Source organism: Theropithecus gelada, chromosome 9 (genome assembly GCF_003255815.1).
Source record: "Theropithecus gelada isolate Dixy chromosome 9, Tgel_1.0, whole genome shotgun sequence".
NCBI lineage: Eukaryota > Metazoa > Chordata > Mammalia > Primates > Cercopithecidae > Theropithecus > Theropithecus gelada.
The window spans coordinates 20,535,068-20,559,300 of NC_037677.1; the positions used below are offsets into that span (position 1 = coordinate 20,535,068).

Here is a 24,233-nt window from a genome sequence, read left to right on the forward strand (position 1 = left end):
GGTGTCTAGGCTTGTGGGTATGCATGCATAGACGGTCCTTCTGGGGTACTCTTAAGGGGATTTGGCTCTTCAGGTGCTCCTAGCTCCTAACCTCACCCTTCTGCATGTGTCCTGTTTCTGAGGATGGCCCTGAAGATGAGGGAGTCTTATTTTTGAATGAGCAGCAGTTTCAGGACCACAGAAACCAGGACTCCCTACAATGAAGAAGTTTGTTTCTTCCAGGGCTAGAGCATTGTGGAGGTGATTTTTCAAGTCTTAACACCATGCTATTATGACATCATTGAAACTGAGACAGGGTGAAGACATTTAAATGGAAATATTTATTTTCTTAAAAGTATAGCTTAAGTTTCCCTCTCCAAGTTTGAGAAGGAATATTGGGAGGAAACGGGACAAAATGACACAGGCATTTGGACATTCACTGCAAATCCTAGGGCATCGCTGCAAAGCATCCTGGGTCCAGTTCCAGTTTAGGAAACCTCACAGCCTTTTTTCCAATCGGACAGGTCTCTGCCCTCACAGTGTTTCTTCCAGCCTTGCCTGAGGATGAGAGGGAAGCAGGAGCAGCAAAAAGAAGCATGACAACCCAAATCGTGTTAGTTTCAAAGTCTACAGAAATTAACCAAAATCACCAGCGGAACCCTGAGTTGGGTTTCATTTGCTTCTGAGATTCAAGGGTGCTGTCATTTTGCCTTGTTCAGACTTTTCTCTCCTGGTTTTCTCCTAGCCATTGTTAGCTTCAGCAACAAGCAATCGACTTTTGTAAGGACCGGTCATTTCATTACATACCCACATCTCTGAAAATTCGGGTTCTCTGAGTGGGTGACCGGCTGGCAATGTTCACTAGGACACAGCAGCAGGCAATGCAAGGACCCAGGCTCAGTCCTGGGGACACTTTCTGCTGAGTTACCATGACTCACTTTCCTCTTGCTGCTGCTCATTCTCTTTCCCTGCAAAATGTTGCTGTAACCTTCAAAATCTTATCCAAATCTAGAGCAAACTCAAGCTTTTTTTTTTTTTCCTCTGTTGAATTGACTCAACTGACCCTTTCCAAGTCACTTTAGAAAATATCTTTCTCCATTGTTTGGAATATGTTCATATGAAAAGCAATTGCAAAGTATCTTAACCCAATCCCATCTCTCCTCTCCCCTTCTCTGTACTACCATGTTCACTGCACATCTGCACACCAATGGAGGAGAATTTATACAAGGTCTCATTCCATTGGTTGGACCACCCTGTGGAGGTGAGTTTGTCAATTCCACGATAACTGTGATAAATACACATACTAGATTTTGCCCATGACAGCCCAAGTCTCCCAAGGAAACACTCTTACCAATAGTTCATTCCCTGTGTCTCTTTAACAATTTTCCTGGCACAGATAATTGCATCTGTGAGGTCATCAGTGATCAAGGCTGTAAAAGACAGAAGACATCAGGGTTAGGCGAGACTTTGTTGTTGGAGAGGGACCTCAACTCAACTTTACTTCACTTTTCTCAGTCTTTTTGGATCAAGAGGGTTGGAAGAACTATGATTTTGCCTGCAAAGCCACAATCTCATTTTTGTTAAACTTCTTCAAAAAGAACTTTTTTTGTTGTTTTAAGACCACTTTCATCTTGCGCTACCTGAAGTTTCAGAGGAAGAGCCCGATCCTGAAGGGTTTCTAGAAATGTGTTTAGAGAAGATGCCATGCAAGAATGTTTTTTATGTCCTAAAGAAATATGTGCAAGTCAAATGTGGTGGCTGAGACCTGCAACCCCAGCACTTTGGGAGGCCAAGGTAGGAGGATCACTTGAGGCCAGGAGTTTGAGTCCAGCCTGGGTAACATAGCAAGATCCCATCTCTACAAAAAGTAAAAAATTAGCCAGGTGTGATGGTGCACACCTCTAGTCCCAACTACTTGGGAGTCTGAAGTGTGAGGCTCACTTGAGCCCAGGAAGTTGAAGCTGCAGTGAGTCATGTTCACACCACTGCACTCCAGCCTGGGCAACAGAGTGAGACTCTGTCTTCAGAAAAAAAAAAAAAAAATGGCACATAAGACAGGATAGCACAGTGTTTTCTCTATTTGGGTTAGTTTGACATATAAGATCTCTTTAAAGGTAAATATTAAACTTTTGTATATTATCATTTCAATTTGTGCCTTAAAAATTTTTTTTCCAGGGATTTTTTGGTTTTTGTTTTTTGTTTTTTTTTTGAGACAGAGTCTTATTCTGTCACCCAGGCTGGAGTGTAGTGGCACAGTCTCGGCTCACTGCAGCCTCCGCCTCCTGGCTTCAAGCAATTCTCCTGCCATAGACTCCCCAGTAGCTGGAATTACAGGTGTGTGCCACCATGCTGGGCTAATTTTTGTATTTTTACTGGAGATGGGGTTTCACCATGTTGGCCAGGCTGGTCTCGAACTCTGACATCAAGTGATCCACCCATCTCGGCCTCCCAAAGTGCTGGGATTACAGGTGTGAGCCACCGCACCCGGCCTAGGGTGTTTTTCACATGCAGAAAGTTTTAAGTCAAACACATCTATCTCTATCTTTATTGCTTTTCTTTTTTTTTTGAAACAGGATCTCACTCTGTCACTCAGGCTGGAGTGCAGTGGCACGATTATAGCTCACTGCAGTCTCAACCTCCTGAGCTTAAGTGATCCTCCCACCTCAGCCTCTCAAGTAGCTGGGACTACAGGCATGTGCCACCATGCCCAGCCATTTTTATTATTTGTATTTTTTATAGAGAGAAAGTTTCACTATGTTGGCCAGGCTGGTCTTGAACTCTGGGGCTCAAGTGATCCTCCTGCCTTGGCTCCCAAAGTGCTGGCATTACAGCCAGCACTGTGCCCGGCCATTTATTACATTTTCTATTGCTTCAGATGTAACACATCTTTTGATTGAAATGTATTATTTGATATCTGCATTCTTTCCTGCTTGCCTGAAAAGTGGCCTCAGAATCCTTCTCAACACAAACATGACAGAAAAACGCAAATAAATTTAAAAAGTCCATCATTTCTGTTGCAATTTGGGTCTCCAGCAACAGATACTGCGATGGGCTTGGGGTGCTAGATATTCCTCAGGGATCCACGCCTATGCAAGGAATGGGATGCGGGGGAAGCAGGATGGGCAGACGGAGATGTCCATTTGTGATGCAGACCCAGCAATTCCTCGGGCAACCCAGCCATGAGCTCCCGAGTGAGCACTGCCCATCGGAGTGGCCAAAGACGGGCCCACATGCCAGGTCCGCATGCCTCTGCCTCACACGTCACTGGGCGTGGGCCACCCCGGAAGGGAACAACCTGCACCTGAGGCCGATCCTGAAGCAGGTGGCAGGTACTGTCTGCTCATCACACAACTGCAGCAGGGACGGCATGTCTTCCCTCTGGAAGGCCCATCTCCATGACCACCACAACCACCAACCAAGGACAAAAATACTCAAACCACTTGATCTCATTTCTGCTTGTCAATTACACAAAAGTTTTTTTTTGTTTGTTTTGGTTTTTTTTGTTTTGTTTTTTTTTTTTAGAATTGGGTAATGCTTGATATTGACAAGGGCACAGAGAGGCAGGTTCTCTGGATGCTTGCTGGTGGGAGTATAATGAATTCAACATCTCAGGAAACCAACATAGCGGCATGTGTTTAGAGCCTTAAAGAGGTTTTTATCCTTTTACCTAATAATTTCTCTCTCTAGATCTATCCTAAGGAAACAGTCATAATGCTAGATAAATATTTCTTTACAAAGTGGTTTACTATAGCTTTATTTACAAGAGTTAAAATGAAAAAATCTAATTGCCTCACAATCAGTGATATTCAAATTATTCATAATACCTTCATTTAATAAAATAAAGAGCCGTTTAAATCATGTTTTCCCAGGATGTTTTATAACATGGGGGAAATGCTCCCAATGCAATGTTAAGTTCCCAATATCATAAATATATCCATTGAGAGCTGTATTGGCCAATGCCAATATGGCAGGCATTACTTACATGTGACAATTTACATTTAAATTATATTTGTTGACAGATGAATGGATAAAAATATGTTTCTATAGAGAGTGGAATATTATTCAGTCATGGAAAAGAAGGAAATGCTGACATTTGAAGCAGTATGGATGAACTGAAGGACATCGTGCTCAGTGAAGGAAGGAAGACCCAGAAAGACAAATACCACATGATTTCACTCATACACAAAATCTATGAAAGTTGAACTCATAAAAGCAGAGAGTAGAGCAGTGGCTGATGAGGAAAATGGGGAGATGCTGATGGAAGGGTCCAAACTTTCAGTTATAAGGTGAGGATGGTTTGGGGATCTAATGTACAATATGGTGACCATAGTTAATTATACGGTACTGCTTACTTGAAATTTGCTGAGAGTAGCTAGGCACGGTGGCTCATGTCTATAACCCTAGCACTTTGGGAGGCCGAGGAGGGTGGTTCACTTGAGGTCAGGAGTTTGAGACCAACCTGGCCAGTATGGTGAAGCCCGTCTCTACTAAAATACAAAAATTAGCCAGGTGTGGTGGCGCACACCTGTATTCTCAGCTACTCAGGAGGCAGAGGCAGGAGAATTCCTTGAATCTGGGAGGCAAAAGTTGAGATTGCATCACTGCACTCCAGGCTGGGTGACAAAGCCAGAGTGTTTCTGTCTCTCACACACACACACACACATACACACACATACACACACACACACGCGGTAACTATGTGAGGTGATGGATTTGTTAAACTTGATTGTAATAATCATTTCACAATGTATACAAAAATCAAATTATCATGTTATTTACTTTATATACATACTATTTTGATTTGTCAATTATACCTCACTAAAGCTGGGAAAATTAAAAACTATGCATTTTAATTAATTAACATCAAACATAATTAAAACTTTAGTTCCTTATTTGTTCTAGCTACATTTCAGATACTTTATAACCACCCATGGCTAGTGGTTCTCATGTTTGACAGCACAGATGGAAGACATTTTCGTCATCATGGAAAGTTCTATTAGACAGCACTGGTTTAGGAAAAAAAGATAGTCGTTAGTTCACTAATACTTTAAAAAGGATTGGCTCTTAACTGTGAGATCACCTATGCTCTTAAGTCTTAGCTGCGTATTTTCTAAAATTTGTTTACAGTAGAAGTGCACTATTTTTGATACCAGAAAAAAACAATTTAAAAAAATATTAGCATAAAATGTTGCATTTCAATAGAGCATTGTAATACCAGATTATTTTGTTAACTCTGTTGAAAGTGGAATTTTCCCTCGAGCATGCTATTTCCCCAGTTGCTAATTTTGTGGCTTTCTCAGTTCAGCTTAACTAGAATATAAAGGTAGTGACAGATTTCTTTTAAGCAAATTTATTCTGAATGTGACTTAATTTTTAGTTAAAACAAAATTCTATTAACCAGGAGAAAAACTAACAAAATATATCATCTGTAAGAGATAGCAATTGAAACAACATATGCAAATTCGCTAGCATTTGGTTTACAGTTCTACAGTGAAAACGAAAGCTGTATCAGCTTATAAAAGTCTCTTGCCTATTTTCTCAAGATATAAATATTTCGGATAATAGTAGCTATTACTACTAGTTTATGCTTTATAGAAATCTTACTGTATGTCAGGCACATGTTAAATCTCTTCACGCAAAATCTCCATCAGTCCTCTGAAGAACCATTTCTGTGGGTACCATTTGATCCCCATAAACCGAGGTCACACACCCAGATAATGAGCCTGTATTCTGATAGAGGGCTTAAATTCTGTTCCTCTGATCTCTTCTTCCAACAGAGGCCACTTAAGCAAAGATTCTTGCTCATAAAACACTACATGTTAATAAAGTTGATAATTAAAATATACTTTATTAATTTTTCATGTAATTATCTATGAGGTTATCCAATTTAAGCATTTGGTACCTGATACATGTTCAGATTACTTAGAGACACTTTATTTCGGGTGCGTAAACGCTTGATAAATGCTGAGACCCTGTGGTTTGTATTTGGAAGTGGTCTAGCATATTTTCTGGGAGATGTGGGTTTGGGGCTGTCTCTAGAGGTTGGAGGGACACAGATTATATAATACATAGTGAGGAGGAAGCAGATCACATTGTATTATTTCTGGGATTGGAGGTCATCCCAGGCATGTACAGAAAGAGCACATTTTGTGCTGGGGGCAGGGCAGTTTGTGGCAATGCCCCGTAAGGATTTCTGGGAGGGTCGGGCCATGCAGGACCAGGAAGGGGACACCGAGTACAGCTGTTTGTAGCCTTCTGTTTTGTTAGAGCATTTTGTTGCACAACTGGCATGTTTTGAAAGTTGGACTTGACTGAATTTGCTTAAGAAAATACGTTAGGGAAAGTAGGGGCTGGGAAATCAAGAGCTCCCTCCCGACCCCCAGCCCTGAGCACTGAGGTGTCGTTACAAGAAATAGCCACAGAAGGGCAGCAGAGGGGCAGAAATGAGTTAAGATGGCCCTTTTTAAAGGAGGACTCGTGCCAATAATTGTTTCTGCTCAATTTACTTTAAATAGACAATTCTGTCCAGTCAAACATGAATAAAGAAAGGGTTATGTTGAACAGCAAAGAATCGCTTATTCTTTCACATCCAACAGAAAACAGCAACAATCTACACAAAATGAGCTTCAGTCCTATTTTCAGTTTTGTTAGTTCTACTTCAAAGTATCTCTGTCTCTCCTCAGCATCCACCTGCCTCCCAAGTGAAATCTAGCAGCCACCACGCCCTCGATGTTCATCTCTTTCCCCCGTGAGGTGACGAAGGCCAATTCAGATACCAGGGTGATGAGAAATAAGATTAATATAAGTACACTAGACTAGATAGAAAGTCAGTAACCTTTTCTTTCCTCAAATGCTCTTATTTTAATGACATCTGTGCTGTTGGGGAAAATACTGTCATCACATCAGGCATTTTGTATACTGTGTGTATGTATATGTGTAGGTATATGAATGTGTGTGCTTATGTGTGCTTTGTATATACGAATATAGCATCAATTTTCTGTCCAAATAGTTTGGGGAAAGTAAGTAGGAATTTTAGGGATACAATTTCGAATTAGAGTGAGGAGATTGTCTAGCTTCAGAACATGGGCATGGGCTGGGTGCAGCAGTTCACGCCTGTAATCCCAACACTTTGGGAGGTCAAGACGGGAGGATTGCTTGAGCCCAGGAGTTCGAGACCAGCTTGGGCAACATGGCGAGACCTTGTCTCTATTAAAAGAAAAAAAGAAGAAGAAAATGAGCATGAAGTGTATCTATACTGTATATGCATATAATGTCACGTACTTTGTAAACATACCCTAATGCTCACTTTTTTTCAGGTTCCCATGACAAATGTGCCTACTTCTGTAATATGTGGGACAGAATGACATTGTTCTAATGAAAGCCTCTCTGGCCTGAGGCTAAGGGAGGCCTGCCATGGAGGGCGGTTAGTATATAAAACCAACATCTTGCTTTCTATTTTAAGGCTATCCCCGAAAATCCCATGCTCTTCACGATAAGAAAACAGATATGAGTGTCCTTTTACCTCTGACCGTGAACCGTCCAACACTTTAATTTCTTAGAATCTAAGACTGTCTTGCAGATAGACCCCTCCCCCAGACTTCCTTAATTGGAATGAAACTGAACAATATTAAATTAGTAATCTGCATTTAAAGTCAAACATGACCATGATGGAGTCACAGATTTATCTTCCCACTGTAAACAACTAGAAAACTAGACAAAATAGATGAAAAATTGTTTTCAGACATTGGACAACTGGCAATGCAGGATCATGGTCTTTGAGAGAGAGAAAAACACAGTGAACCCTGTGATTGCCATGACTTTCTGCCCAGAGGAGCTCTGCAGACCAGGGAGGTAGAACCAGGCAGGGGATGACCATCTCAGAGGAGGAGACAGACATCAGACGCCAAGGCAGCTCAGATTTTGTGAAGAATACCTGGGAGGCAGGAGCTGCCCAGAAGAAGAGCAGCAGAAATCTGCAAAGGGATTCCACCCAGTCGTTGACTGAAGGCCAAACTGGGTATGCATAGGTAAAATTCCACAGGGCTAGGCAGAGAACTACCCCCGGGAGCGGGACAATTACAGACCTCACTCGGGACTGGAAGACATTTGATTTCTGACTAGCCGAGGGAACAGACCTTGCTGAATCCTCAGCACATTCAAAAGAGACACTGGATGCGTAGTCATGCCTTGGAAGTGGGACTAAACTAGCCCTACCGTAAAGACTACTCCAGAACTTCACTAACAAAGTTTAAGAACAAGTCTTAAAAGGGTTAAGCCGATCGGAGTAAACTTAACTGGTTGGCAAAAGAAATTCAACACTCCTTAAAAGAAGGCAGTATAATCTAGACACTCAACAATGTTGCATATGAGGTGGGATAGGTAGGCAAGGAAGCAACCATGTCCTCGGGAATGGCAACTGTGGTGATTGTCCAGTCAACATGGTAAGCCTCAGCGTTCGCACTGTAGGCCAGCTCATTCAAACAAAGCTGTCTCCAGAAGGGAATTTCCCTAGGGAGCATGCGCATTTTGACTTTACCTGTCCTCAGACTGACCCTTTGCTCATTATAATAATAAAAAACACACTCCTGAGTGGAGATTTAAGATGCTAATGACACATGCAACATATGAACAACCATGTACAGCTGCTACGCAAATGCACCAAGAGGTATGCCCAGAACAGGCTTACTAGCAACACCTCTTTCCACCTGTTTATGAATAATCATGGAAGACTCCCATAAAGGGAGCATCCCTCGCACTGGCCTTTGCTGTCTCATCCTTATGAGCAGCCTGCCCTGAAGTCTCTCTCATGATATACTGTCCATTCTGCACCTAACTTTCAAAATATTCTTTTTCTTTTTCAATAAATTAGTCTATGCTACATCTCCTGTGTCTCTTGTTGAAATTATTTTAAACTAAGAAGACAAGACTCGAAGACTCACAACAGCCATCAACACATACACTGTATGTATTCAATAAAAAATAAGTCCTTGTGCAGAGGCAGGGAAATGTGACACATACTAGGAGAAAGATCAATCAAGGGCAAGACCCAGAAATGACAGTTGATTCCATAGCAGATAAGAAATTTAAATCACTTCTTATAAACATGTTTACATACATTGAAGACTTCAAGAAAAACACGAATAAAATGAAATGAAAGACACGAAAGTTTGCCTAACACCAAATGAAAAACACAGTATCTGAAAAGAAACATCCAATCAAGAAGCTTAATAGATTAGCATTTAAAAAAAAAAAAAGTAACAGTGAACTTGAAGACATAACAACGGAAACTACTGAAAATAAAACACAAGGAGGGAAAAAGGCTAAAAACATGAAGAGCCATGGTGATAAATGGGAAAGCATCAGCAATCTAACATATGTGCCATTAGAATCCTTGAAGAAGAGTATTAGAAGAAAGAATGACTGAAATGTTTTCAAATGTAATGAAAATTATAAACTCAGGGATACAAAATGTTAATGAATACCAAGTAAGATAAACACAAATATCACACATAATCAAATTGCTGAAAATGAGTGATAGAGAGAAAATCTTAAAAATTCCTAGAGAAAAAAGACATATTACATACAGGGGACAAAGATAAGAAGATCATTGGTTTCTCATCATACACAAGGAAGGCAAGCCAGAAGGCAATGGAATATCTTTAACAATTTGAAGCTGAGCGTGATGACTCACAGCTGTAATCCCAGTGCTTTGGGAGGCTGAGGATGAGCCCAGGAATCTGAGACCAGCCTGGGAAACATGGCGAGACCCTGTGTATTAGTCCATTTTCATGCTGCTGATAAAGACATACCTGACACTGGCCAATTTACAAAAGAAAGAGGTTTAATGGACTTACAGTTCCACATGGCTGGGGAGGCCTCACAATTGTGGCAGTAGGCAAGGAGGAGCAAGTCATGTCTTACATAGATGGCAGCAGGCAAAAAGAGAGCTTGTGCAGGGGAACACCTGTTTTTAAAACCATCAGATCTTGTGAGACTCATTCACTATCAAGAGAACAGTGCAGGAAAGACCCACCCCCATAATTCAATCACCTCCCACTGGGTTCCTCCCACAACACATGGGAATTATGGGAGTTACAATTCAAGATGAGATTTGGGTGGGAACACAGTCAAACTATATCACCCATCTCTACAAAAAATAAAATAAAAATCAACCAGGCATAGTGGCATGTTCCTGTGGTCCCAGCTACTCAGGAGGCTAAGGTGGGAGGATTGCTTGAGCCCAGAAAGTCAAGGCTGCAGTGAACTGTGATCATGCTACTGCACTCCAGCCTGGACAACAGAGCAAGACCCTGTCTCAAAACAGCAACAACCTGAGAGGAGAACAACTGTCACCCCAGAATTTTATATGTAAAGTAAATGTTACTCAAAATCAAAATAAAATGGAGATATTTTCAGACAAACAAAAGCAGAGAGAATGCTTGCTAGTAGACCTCTAGTCTAAAAACACCAAAACCAAAACCAAAAAGAAGTTAAAGAAAGTTCTTTCAGCTGAAAGAAAGTGATATCAATTAACTACTTCCCCAAATAAATCCACCAAAGGAATGAAGAGTGTTGGAAATAGTAAATATATAATAAATATTATAGAATCTTTTTCATCATTTAAAAATTTATTTAAAAGACAGTTGTTTAAAGCAAAGATAGTATAAATGGATTGTGAGGTATATAAATATAGAAGAAAAATGCATGACAGCATGGCACAAAGGATGGAATGAATACTGTTAAGAAACTCGTATGTTCTATATGAAGTGGTGTGTTATTTGAGGATAGAATGTAATAAGATAATGATGCCTATTGGAAACCCTAGAGTAACTACTAAAAACAAAATAGAGATATAGCTAACAAACCAATGGAGGAAATGAAAGAGAATAATAAAAAATGTTTTTTGAAAAATCAAAAGAAGGCAGAAAAAATGGAACCAAGAATAGATGCCATAAACAGAAAACAGAATGGCAAGATGGGATTTAAAACTAACCATATCAATAATCACATTAAATGTAAATGTAAATGTAAATGATCTAATCAAGGTTCCACAAAGTATGTCCCACAGGCCAGCCTCCTGTTTCTGTAAATAAAGCCTTAATGGAACACAGCCAGTCCCATTCATTTACATACTTTCTATGGCTGTGTTCACACTCTGTCGTGGTTGAGTAGTTGCAATCAAAACCATACGGCCTGAAAAGCCTAAAATATTTACCATTTGGTCCTTTAAGCAAATATTTGCTGACCTATGGTTTAATCACTCCTACTGAAAAGCAGTAATTACCAGAATGGATATAAAAGCAACACATAACTATATGCTATCTATAAGAAATTCACTTTAAATATAAAGACACAGATGGGTTAAAAGTAAAAGGATGAAAAGAAAGATATTATGCAAAGACTTCCCCAAAGAAAGTGAGAGTGGCCTATATTGCTATCAGATAAAGTAGATTTCTGGATGAGAAATAGTACCAGAGTTAAGGAGAAACATGGACTCCAGTGACAAAATGGTCAATTTGCCACGAAGACATAACAGTCCTCAATGAATATGTGCCTAATAACAAAGCTTCAAAAATGGACAAGACTGAAAGGAGAAATAGACAAAACTAAAATGATAATTGCAAATTTCAATATGTATCTCTCACTATAGGATAGTTCTAGTAAGACCTATCTAATAAGTTCTAAGTAAGAAAATCAGAAAGGAAATAACAGTCATTTATAGAACATTTACCCACCAAATATAAAATAAACATTTTTTTTCAAATGCACATTCACCATAAGACACATTTGCAGTGCTGTAAAACAAGCTTAAAGACGTATTAGAGGTTTGAAACCATATAGACCAGGGATCCCCAACCCCCGAGCCACAGATGGATACCAGTCCATTGTCTGTTAGGAACCGAGTTGCACAGCAGGAGGTGAGTGGCAGGCAAGTGAGCTAAGCTTCATCTGTATTTACAGCCACTTACCATTGGTTGCATTACCACCTGAGCTTCACCTCCTGTTGGATCAGTGGTCGCATTAGATTCTCATAGGTGTGCGAACCCTATTGTGAAGTGAGCATGTGAGGGATCTAGGTTGCACGGTCCTTATGAGAACCTAATGCCTGATGATCTGCCACTGTCTTTCATCATCCCCAGATAGGACTGTCCAGTTGCAGGAAAATAAGCTTAGGGCTCCCAAAGATTGTACATTATGGTGAGTTGTATAGTTATTTCTTATATATTACAATGTAATGATAATAGAAATAAAGCGGACAATAAATGTAATGTGCTTGAATCATCCTGAAACCAACCTCCTCCCTCTGGTTCATGGAAAATTTGTCTTCTGCAAACTGGTCCCTGGTGCCAAAAACGTTGGGGGCTGCTGATATAGACCATATTCTCTGACCGTAATGAGGATTGAGGTGTAACTAGAAATCTATAATAAAAGCTCATCCTGGGATCATCCTTCACAATCAGGCTGGGCATTCCTCTTGCCTTTCTCTCTTATTGAGTCCCTTGTTTCCTGAACCATGTCTTCCTCTTTATTGTTTTAGTTTATCCTTTTGGTGCAGCATGTTTTCCTATAGTTTTGTGAGAGATGGTACATGGGAGATGAGCTGAATATGTCATCTTTGCCCTGACGGATCCACTCTCTACCCTTCTCTATCCTGCTCTGTGCACTGAGAGGTTGATGCACACAGTTGCCGTCAATGGTCTCCCATGTCCTCTGACTTCTGAAGGGGTTTAAATAAGAGTAGGCATCAGCAGGGAAGGGACAGAGGAAGGATACTGAGGTTGGGATATACATATAATATCTTCCAGCTTTCTTTCTGTGAGGTCACTCAGCACAAGTCACATCCCTTGAAAGAAGGTCTCAGATCCTAGAAGGTTGTCCTCTCCCTGCAGACCCTTTGTACCTCGGTGATGGTCATAGTTCTTTTTCCAATCCTCATTGGAGAAGGGAGTGATAATAGCCTGTGATTCTAATCCCTTCCTTCATTATTGCTGTATTTTTTCTATGATTTGATCAGATTTTTGTAAGTGAGTCTTTATTAATATTCTCCTCCAATTACTCAGTTTGTGTTTGTTCTGTCTTCCAGCCAGGATTCTTTATGATACAGGAGGTAAAAAATTTAACAACTTGGTTCTCTGAAAATGTACTCATTATATGCTGAAAATGTATTGATCATTTGGTAGCACAGAACTTTATATTGGAAATGGTTTTCCCTCAGAATTTTGAAGACTTTTTCCATTTTCTTCTAGCTTCCAGTGTTGTGGTTGAGAAGTCTGATGTCACTCTGATGCTTGATTTTTTTGTATGGAACTTTTTTTCAAATGGAAGTCTGTTGCATATTCTGTTTTTCTATAGCGTTCTGAAATTGCATAAGGATATTCCTGAGTGTGAGTGTACAATAATCTATTGTACAGTAGTTTCTCTTTATCCAAGGGGGATACATTCCAAGACTCCCAGCAGATTTCTGAAATGATGAGTGGTACCAAATTCTATATATACTATGTTTTTAAAGCCAGATAACTGAGACAGCTACTAAGTAACTAATGGGCACGTAGTGTGTACAGTGCAGATATGCTGGACAAAGAAATAATTTATATCTAGTATGAGACAAAGCAGAATGGTGCAAGATTTCATCACACTATTCAGAATGGTATGCAATTTAAAAATTATGAATTATTTTTGAAATTTTCCATTTAATACTTTTGAGTCACAGTTGACCATGAGTAACTGAAACTATGGAAAGCAAAACTATAGGCAAGGGGTGACTGCTCTACTGGTCATGTGATGAACCTTACAAATTGAAATCACATGCTCTTTAGTTCTAGAAATGTTTTTTAAAGGTTGTGTCCTATCTATTGTTTCTCTTCTCTCCTAGTAAAACATATTTTTTATATCCATTTATTTTATCATTCTTATTTATCCTATTTCCCACTAACCTCTTTTTTTCATTCTGCTTTTAGAGAGATTTCTTCAATGTTATCTTCTTACTACTTTATTGAGTTTTCCATTTCTGTTATCATATTGTTAATTTCCAAAGGCTCTTTATTTGGTTCTCTGAATGTTTCCTTTTTCTTTTCTTTCTTTTTTTTCAAAAAAGGCATCTTGCTTTGTTTTGTCCAAGGATCCTCTCTTATCTATCTGAAGATATTAATGATAGTTTTCTGAATTTGAAGTTTCATTTCCTTGCATAAACTCTGCTTTCAAAAAGTTTTATGTGTTTGGTTTTTGCCTCATTTTTTTCATATCACTGCCACTTCTCTGAAGTCTGGTGATCCTTGGCTCTCTGCAACTATTTAAGAGAGGGGCACTAAAAGCTGGCAGAGCCCTTTGCTCAGAGGTAGGGATTTTCAACTGTGGATCTCACTGCAGGGAGGTTTGACCAGTTTTGTTCACTGGAGAGTCTCACTCAGAATCATTAGTTATTTCCTTTCAATTTGGCCAGATCCCTAGAAGAAAAATCTTCTCATCTAGAGAGTGTGGCCTGGCTGCCATCACTGTGGGGTCTGAGTGGAGAAGGTGGTTGAAACTATAGAAACTATAACTTAATCTCCCATGTCTGTGGTCTGGAGCTCTCACCCTCAAAGGTTGTTGAGGTCTCTCAGTTGAGAGGTTTTCTACTTTACTTGTCTAGAGGAAAAAGTCCCAGTATTCTGGTAGGGTGAGTGAGGGGCAGTCAGTAGGTGAATGCCTCAGGAATGGACTGGATGTTCTAACTACTCCTTAAGGGAACTTTAAATGTATCTTTCTGTTTGTAATCTGTCTTCATTCTAACTTCCAGAAGTAGCTAATGCTGCTGATTTCAGAGCTGTTTGCTGTTGTTGTTGTTGTTATTGGTTCCATGTTTGCTTCTCAACTTTCTCACTGCTGGTTTAGGATTCAGATTTCTTTAATCACTAAGTTAGTCACCACTTGCCTCCTGCTTTCCAGCTTCTAAGTGTTTTAGTATTGTTTCCTCTTCCATTTATCTTGTATATGTGGATTTGTCTTTTTATCTTATTGATTCTCGAATCACTTTAGTATTAATTTAGTAGGACACCAAGAGGGAAGAGAGGGGTATTGGGTTTCTACTGCTGCCCTAAAAAATTACCACAAACTTAGTGGCTTAAACACTGCAAAATTTCCCTACAGTACTGATGGCTGGAAGAGTGCCAGGGGATTCACAGGGCTGAAGTCACGGTGCTGACAAGTCTGTTTTCCTTTCTGGAGACTATGTGGGAAGATCCACTTCCTTGCTCACTTGAGGCAGAGTTCAGTTCCTTGTGGGTGTCAGACTGAGATCCTGTTGCTTGCAGGTTGTCACCTGAGGGCCATTCCAAGCTTCTAGGGACCACTCACACCCCTTGACTCATGGCCCCTTACTCCATCTTCTCAGCCAGCAATGATGAGTCGAGTCCCTCTCACACTTTGAATCTCTCTTTCTTTTTCTGTCATTGGAGCTCTCTCTGACCACAGCTGGGCAAGATTCTCTGCTTTTAAAGACTCATGAGATTAGATTGGCTCCACCCACATTGTCCGGGATAATCTCCCCTGCCTGAGCTCAGATCCTTCCTCACATCTGCAAAGTTCCTTTTGCCTTGTAAGGTAACAGAGTGAGAGATTTCAGAGATTAGAGAGTGGACGTTTGGAAGTTGGAGGCTCAGCCCACCATGGGAGGTAAATGCACACATTTAATCCTCATATTTAACTGAAAGACTCCATTGGTGAGCTCTTAGGGAATGCTAATAAGATTGACTGGGACAGGGTAGGGTTCAAAAGTCATGCCTATGGGAAAGTGAATATACTGAATGTTTTAGCTCAGAAGATGAGAAACCAGAGATGAGAGTTACTTACAAATCATTTGCATACAGTTAATAAGTTTTTTTGTGTAACATAAAGCAAACTTGTTTTGAATAAACCCAGAAGGAAAAACTAGGATTGATATAGAAGGCTAGAAGAAGATAGATTTTGGCCTAACCAAGGAATGTTCTAAATTAAGGGCTGACCAACAATTGGGAGATCTATCTCAGGAGGTAGTGATCATTCTTTATCAATGTTAGGGTAGGGACACTATGCTAGGTAAGTTCACATATTATTCAGTCGTTCAAACATTCAAACCCATATACTGATTATCTTGTACAATAGCTCCCCCTTGTCTGCAGTTTCAGTTTCCAAGTTTTCATTTACACTCAGCAGTGGTTGGTTATTTTTATTAATATAACATATTTTGAGAGTGAGAGAGAAGGTGCTTACCTACTTTTATTACAGTGTATTGTTATAATTATCCCATTATTATTGATTGTTGATAACATCTTACTGTGCCTAATTTATAACTTACACTTTGTCATTGGTATCTATGTACAGGAAAAATCATAGTATATACAGGGTTAGGTATTATCTGCAGTTTCAAGCATCGACTGAGGGTCTTGGGAGGTATCCCCCTTCAATAAGTGGGGGACTCCTGGATGTGGCAAAGAGAAGTTAAAACAGTTTATTTTCTGCTCTGAAAGAATTTGCAATAGAATATTTTATGACTCTCTCACTTCACTCTTGTTCCTCATTCTCTCCTTTTATTCAATAAACATTTATTGAGCTCTTGCAATGGCCAGGCACCATTCTAGGCATTGAGGATACATCAGCAAAGGAAACAGAACTCTCTGCCCTCAAGGAACTTACACTCTAGAGGGAACACAAAGAAGATGCCTTTGACTGAGCTCTGCCCTCTTCCTGTTCAGCATCTCTTGCATCAGTCTTCTCCATGTCACCAACCATGACCATCATTCAGTCTTTTTGTGGCACTTAGCTCAATAACTGCAGTGACACTTAAATGGTGTCTGCTTTAATCCATCCCACACCCTGCTTGCAGACTGATGTTGCTGAAGCAATGCTTAGTTAACTGACCTCTCTTGGTTTCCTCTTGCAGGCAGAAATCAGTGAAAGCCTCTTAGCTTGGGTTTTTCACACTCAGGTGGTCATTAGCCTCTCTACCTGCCTTTCCTGGAATTCCTCTTCGTGTCACTTTGTTACAGAAAAAACAAAAACAAGCCTCTCCCTACTCTCCGTTCATGCCCCACACCTTCCCCCAGGCACCTCTTTGCTTTTGCTGTTCCCCTGACCTGGGATAACTTTTCTCTATCTCTACCCAAATCTTCCCTATCTTCTGAGTCTCAGGTCAAGTATCACTGTGTTTACAGAATTTTCTATGATTTTCTTTTTTTCTTTTACTTTTTTTTTTTTTTTTTAGAATGAGTCTTGCTCTGTCACCCAGGCTGGAGTGCAATGGCGCAATCTCGGCTCACTGCAACCTCCACCTCCCGAGTTCAAGCAATTCTCCTGCTTCAGCGTCCTGAGTAGCTGGGATTACAGGCGCCCACCACCATGCCCGGCTAATTTCTGTATTATTTAGTAGAGACGGGGTTTCACCATGTTGGTCAGGCTGGTCTTGAACTCCTGATCTCAGGTCATCCACTTGCCTCGGCCTCGCAAAGTGCCGGGATTATAGGGATGAGCCACCGTGCCCAGCTCCATGGTTTTCTTAATACCATTGCTTTCCTCTGAAGCCCATGGCACTCAGTGCACTGCTCCTTACATGATTTAACTTCATGTAAGCACATATTCTCTTTTCTTGTCATGTCACATGAAAGTTCGGTAAAGCAGAATTCATGCCTGATGTATTTTGTTATCCTCAATGCTGTGCTCATGTGTATTTCTGGAATGACTAAAGTAGAAGACGTGAAAGTAAATTTTAGTTTAATTTCTAATGTCTAAGACATGTGGCTAGCTAAATATAGTGGCCCACACCTATAACTCTAGCACTCTGAGAGGCCAAGGCAGGAGAATCTCCTTAGGCCAGGAGTTCAAGACCAGCCCAGGTGGGACCCCATAACGAGACTCCGTAGCCAGACTCTGTCTATACGAAAAAAATTACAAAATAACTGGGTGTGTGCCTGTAGTTCTAGCTACCCAGGGGTGGGAGGATTGCTTGGGGCCTGGAGGTCAAGACTGCAATGGGCTGTGATCACATCACTGCATTCCAGCCTAGGCAACAGAGTGAGACATTGTCAAAAAAAAAGGAAAAGAAAAAAGAGAAGAAAGAAACGTGAAGTGTATTCATCTTATTCTGCACAAAGGAGTACAAACGGCATCCTCTGAGCAAATTGCTTATGGAAAGCAGCCGGCAGGCAGCTTCCTTTTTCTTACTGCAGACATCAAATATCTCTAATATGAAAGGGCAGTAAGGTCATCTGCCCATCCCCCTGCTATAGTGGAAGGCTTCATAAAACTGTCCTACAAGGAATAAGTCATCTTTGGACAAGTCAGCCGCAGGATCCTGAGTGTCACCTTGGAAACTGTTGCATAATTTACCAATCTGGAACAGACCTATTTGCAAGCTTGAATTCCAAATTTTAGTTAAAGCAAAATGTGGTTGGTGATCCTGTTGTCAGCTTTCTCGCCTGGTCCCCAGGATGGCATCGCTGAAAGTCAGAGCCTCACCTGAGCAGGCGACGTGGCAGTGGTTGTTCTCCTGCAGCTTTCCATGTCTGCACCACGTGAAGCTGTTGATCTGGAAGATGCCATAGTCGATGCTGCCGTCATCCAGGACCCTCTGGGCCGTGGTGTTGTAGCCGCTCTCGTAATACGCCATGCAGATCCCTGGAGGGGCAAAGCCAGAAATGCCAGCAAAGGAAGTGCATTGTTTGCTCTAAGCCTGGTCTGAGGGTGAGTTTCCTTATCCCTGTTACCTGACTGCTTCCTCCCAATACTCCTTGGGGTGGAGCAGGACAGGTATGCATCCAGGGGGCACACCGGGGGCACATTGGGGGCTGGGATGGCACACCTGAAGCTGCACACCCAGTCAGCGGCTGAGCCTAACCTAGAGCAAAAGTCAGGTCCCCCCACTCCCCACAATGCCAGCAGAGGTGGCGTTATTTTCCCCTTCCCTGGCTGGTGTTGTAAGGGCAGGACTCCAGGAATGAGGAAATGAGGGGCCGGGGAGGAAGGAGAGGAGACCCAGGGAGCCACAGTTAGGCCGGCAGCCGCCCCTGGGTGCGGTGAGGGCACAGCATCGTTAGCTGGGAAGACACAGCAGGGAGTGTGACCAGGACCTTCAACATCTCAGGGCAGAGGTCAAGACAGAAAGAGAGGAGGAAAGAAAGAATCTCACAGTTTCCAAGGCTGAAGCCCCAGTAGTTGTCCAGGCCAGCCCTCGAGAATATTTTTGCCAGTTTGCAGCGCGTGTAGATTTTGGACTCAGCGCCTGTGACCAGGCAGCCAATGAGGGTCAGAATACCCGCAGCCTTCATCCTCAGAGCCTGCTGGAGACAGAACCTGCCAATGAGCAGAAGACCGAGTCAGACGATCTTCATTCGGGAACTTTGAAATCCAGCGGCGGTGACTGTGCACAGCCCTGCCTAGATGCTGCCTGTCACTTTGGTCATTCAGAGCCACCATCAGGCAAAACCGGCCACTCTACAGTCCAGGGAAGGAATGTGACTGAAGGCTGTTTCCTTAGTGCTTTTCCATACAGTAACTTTCAAGTCAATGCTGTGTTCTCAGGGTTAAGCAAGCAAAAAAATTAACACTTCTTAATACACATCCAGGTGAAAATCACAGGGGGGCATTTTCAGGATTTCTATTTTAATTCTACGAATAAAGAATAGAATACAAGGGTGAAACATTCCCTAGACTGCTCACCCTTGAACAACATAGGTTTGAACTGCGTGGGTCCATTTATACCTGAATTTTCTTCTTCCTCTGCCACCCCTGAGACAGCAAGACCAACCCCTCCTCCTCCTCCGCCTCAGCCTGCTCAGTGTGAAGACAACCAGGGTGAAGGCCTGTATGATGATCCACTTCCACTTAACAAATAGTGAATATAATATAATAGTAAATATTTACTGTTAACAAATAGTTAATATTTACAAATAGTGAATATATCTTCTCTTCCTTATGATTTTCTTAATAACATTTCATTTCTCTAGCTTACTTTATTGTAAGAATCCAGTATAGAAGACATAGAACATACAAAATATGTGTTTATTGGCTGTTTATGTTATCAATAAGGCTTCCAGTCAGCAGTAGGCTATGGAGCCGTTAAGTTTCTGGGGAGTAAAAAGTTACATGCAGATTTTCAACTGAGCAGGTGTTGGCGTCCCTAACCCCTACATTTGTTCAAGGGTCAACTGGATGTGTAGAAACAGACACCCCATTTCACCCAGAGATGATGTCTGTGTGGAAAACTTTGAGATTTATTGTTCGGGGTTTATCGAAGGGTGAAGATTAAGCACCCACTCTTTCATTTTCTTTCTTGATTCAGTTCCAAATGTGGGAGTATTGCTTCCAAAGTATCAGTGCTTTTTTTTTTTTTTTTTTTTTTTTTGAGATGGAGTCTCTTGCTCTGTCACCCAGGCTGGAGTGCAGTGGTGCCATCTTGGCTCACTGCAAACTCTCCCTCCCAGGTTCAAGTGATTCTCCTGCCTCAGCCTCCTGAGTAGCTGGGATTACAGGTGTGTGCCACCTCACCTGGCTAATTTTTGTATTTTTAATACAGATGAGGTTTCACATTGTTGGTCAGGCTGGTCTCGAACTCCTGACCTTGTGATCTGCCCACCTCAGGCTCCCAAAGTGCTGGGATAACGTGTGAGCCACCATGCTCAGCCCAAAGTACCAGTGTTTTATCTTAGATGGCAAATGCATTGCTTTGCTAGGCTTCACCACCAGTGCTCTGGGGGGCCTCCTAAAAGTCTGGCACCTGACTGGGGAGCAACAGGGATGGATGACAATGGCTCACGAAAGGAGGAAAGCACCTGGGGAAGCAGAGGGGCAATAAAGAGACCCCCGTGGAATCATCTGAAATGGGAGTAGGATCAAGGGCGCTGTCTCCTGCTGCCTACTGATTTTCCACAATCTCCTCCCCTCTTGAAATAATGTCTTCCCCAAATACAGCAGCCTTGCTGGGATGGGGTGAAGTGAAATTTCTGACACCTGCTCAGGATCCTGAACTTGATGTTCATACATATGTTCATCCCGTGTCATTTTCTGCACTTGCCTGGAAACTTCTCCAGTCATTAGTTTCTCTCCCTGGGGCTGGATTGAAAGGCTAGGCCCAAAACAGGGCTAAGTAGTCATCAGCAAGGCCACCGCACCAAGTAACAAGCGGGGCTTTAAGGTGACTAAGCAATAAGGTAAGGAACTGCATTGCATGAGGGGTATGTACATTACAAACGTGAATAGCAAGGGCCACTTTTGTATGTAAACTTTGATTGAAACATAGCTACACCCATTTGGTAATATATCATTAGTGGCTGATTTCCAACTACAGTGGCAGAGTTGAGTAATTGTGTTAGAGGCTGCATAGACCACAAAACTTAACATATTATTATCTGGCCCTTTTCAGAGAAAGCATACCAGTCCGTGGTGTACAGCATGGTGTTAAGCTGTGAGGGACAGACAAACGAAGTTTAAGATGCAGAGCTGGCCGGGCGCGGTGGCTCAAGCCTGTAATCCCAGCACTTTGGGAGGCCGAGACGGGCGGATCACGAGGTCGGGAGATCGAGACCATCCTGGCTAACACGGTGAAACCCCATCTCTACTATAAAATACAAAAAAGTAGCCAGGTGAGGTGGCGGGCGCCTGTAGTCCCAGCTACTCGGGAGGCTGAGGCAGGAGAATGGCGTGAACCCGGGAGGCGGAGCTTGCAGTGAGCTGAGATCCGGCCACTGCACTCCAGCCTGGGCGACAGAGTGAGACTCCGTCTCAAAAAAAAAAAAAAAAAAAAAAAAAAAAAAGATGCAGAGCTAAGGCCAGGCACAGTGGGTGATACCTGTAATCCAAGCACTTTGGGAGGCTGAGGCAGGCAGATTGCTTGAAACCAGGAGTTTGAGACCAGCCTGGCCAACAAAGGTAGACCCTGTCTCTACAAAATATACAAAAATTAGCCAGGCATGGTGGTCTGCGCCTGTGGTCCTAGCTACTTGGGAGGCTGAGGTGGAAGGATCACTTGAGGCTGGGAGGTTGAGGCTATCATGAGCCATGATTGTGACACTGCACTCCAGCCTGAGCAGCAGAATGAGAGACCCTGTCTAAAAAAAAAAAAAAAAAAAAAAAAGATGCAGAGCATGCAAATAAAGTTAGTTTCCATCCCCTGCCTTAGAATTTTACTGATCTCAAACAAGTCAAAAGAAAACCCGCAGCATTTATAACCCCAAGCGTCATGTTCCACATCCTTCAAGAACCTGCCATTGCTGGTTCTCAGGGACAGGTGGCTTCATAAGAGTAATTCAGGTCTTACTGAAAAGGCAGATTCCCGGTGCCTGCCCCAGAGGCCGATTTCTCAGGTGAGTCTGCGGAAGAAACACGGCTCCACTTACTCAGTCGGTGACTAGCAGCTCAGGTGAGCGTCCTGTATCCCCTGAAGCCATGTCTGATTCTCACTAGGTGCAAGTAATCCTTTCCTAGCTCAAGAACTATTCTTTAGAATGTCAGAGAAAGAAAAATTCTTAATCCTTTGTTTCTCACCACCTAGAGATGCTAGAATTCTACTTCTTGGGACTAAAAGCTATATCATCCTGCATGCTTGTGTTCTGAGGCAGGTGATAACTGTGTTCTGGGGCTTAATACCTCTTGTTTTTTCTCTTTTCCCCTCAACAAACCTCTTCACTACACAACTTGGCCAGGGCCTCCCATCCAAGTGGCAATTCTTCTTTAAGGCAACAGTCTACAAACGTTATCACAAATTCCATTAATAAAGGAAGTTAAGCTTGTATCCTCTTTAGATGGACATTACATTATAAATCATACTTCTGTACCTCTGTACTAATATGCTATATAAATTATCAACATGCACAAAACTAAAATTTGAAAATTAATGATGTAGAGGTGAAATTAACATTAAAAATTTATTAACAGCACATTTCTTTGCTATAGTCAAATTATTATTAATAAAATATTTTGGTAATAACATGATTTTATTATTTTTGGAAAATTTGGTTTAACACTTTGTGAATCAATAAAGAGCTGTTTTCAAAGTCTATTTATTTCAATGTTCAAATTTAGTGACACGTTTAAAATGAATTCTCATTGGAATATGTAGATCTAAGTAGAAGTTTATTGTTGGCTGCACCTAACTAATCATTATTTTTCTTAAGTTCCATCTGCCAATAATGCAAAGGTTTTGTTGAAATCTATTTTTAAGTTCACGTAGTATTACATTGTGCACATACAACATAACATAGCCAACTTCATATTGATGCACACTTATTTTATACTTCTATTATAAACATATTACAGCCGGTAATTTTGTACATACGTCACTTGTACCTTTGCAAGAATATCTTGCTGGATCAAAGGGTATAATTTTGTAATTTTGCTAGATATTTGCCAAATTGCCTTTCACATGGGCTTGTATCAGGAAGAGAGCACACTGTGTTATCAAATGTTTCAATATTTGTCAATATTAGAGATGAAACATAATTCAGCAGAGTTTAATTTCAACTTTTGTTATTTCAAGCTTCTTGAGGGTCTTTTCTGTTTATCTTTAGAAGCCATTTGTGGGCCTTTTCTTGTGAACTGTCTATAATAGGAGAAAATGTATACATTTTTCGCTCAAACCTCTTTTTCGAAATGTTTTGAAATAGGGATTGTACAATCAGTAAGAAAATAGAGGTAGATTGTCTTTTTCTTTTTCAAAAATGCTTGTTTAGCAAGTTTTCAGATACAATGTAAATATACAAAAGTCATTTACAGTCTTGTATACTCAGAATATAAAATAAGAATTTGAAATAAAAAAACATTTACAATAGTACACAAACACAAATGAAGTACTTAAATTTAAACCTAACCAAATATGTGCAGGATGTGTATGCTGACAACTATAAGACAGATGAAAAATTAAAGAAGACCTGATTAAATTAAAAAGATATACCATATTCATGAATTTGTTGAGTCAATATTATTAAGATTTAATCTATAGATTTAATGGAATCCTATTTAAAGTCCCAGAAAATTGTTTAGAAAAGATCAATAAGAGGATCTTAAAACTTATGTGAAAAGGCAAAGGGACTAGAATAGGCAAAACTATTCAAAAGAAGAACAAAATTAAAGGACTCATATTACTTGAATTTAGAACTTAGTATAAAGCTGTAGTACTCAAGATAGAATGATATCGGTGGAAAGATAGACACATAGAACAGTGAAACAAAATAGAGAGCCTAGAAATAGTGCTGCACGTATGTAGTCAACTAACTTTTTATAAAGATGCAAATTAAATTGAATGGAAAGAT

At 41.0% G+C, this 24,233-nt stretch overlaps 1 protein-coding gene across 1 annotated transcript; it reads right to left on the reverse strand.

Annotated features, from left to right (window-relative positions):
- Window positions 1-297: 297 nt before the first annotated feature.
- Window positions 298-22,427, reverse strand: LOC112631675 (lysozyme-like protein 1). Its single transcript, XM_025397136.1, has 5 exons — window positions 22,244-22,427; window positions 19,118-19,281; window positions 18,448-18,606; window positions 1,331-1,409; window positions 298-537 (listed from the first exon to the last, which is right to left on the reverse strand). The coding sequence occupies exons 2-5, from the start codon at window positions 19,254-19,256 to the stop codon at window positions 468-470; spliced, it is 447 nt and encodes a 148-aa protein (XP_025252921.1). The 5' UTR covers window positions 19,257-19,281; window positions 22,244-22,427; the 3' UTR covers window positions 298-467.
- Between the last annotated feature and the right edge of the window lie 1,806 nt (window positions 22,428-24,233).

Bases quoted from the DNA above. Each gene is read 5' to 3' on its own strand.
- LOC112631675 (XM_025397136.1), bottom strand. From the start codon at position 19,256: ATGAAGGCTGCGGGTATTCTGACCCTCATTGGCTGCCTGGTCACAGGC. The intron at 18,607-19,117 runs GTGAGATTCTTT...TTGCCCCTCCAG, and splicing joins GGGCTTCAGCCTTGGAAACT to GGATCTGCATGGCGTATTAC. The intron at 538-1,330 runs GTAAGAGTGTTT...TCTCATCCTCAG, and splicing joins ACACAGGGAATGAACTATTG to GCAAGGCTGGAAGAAACACT.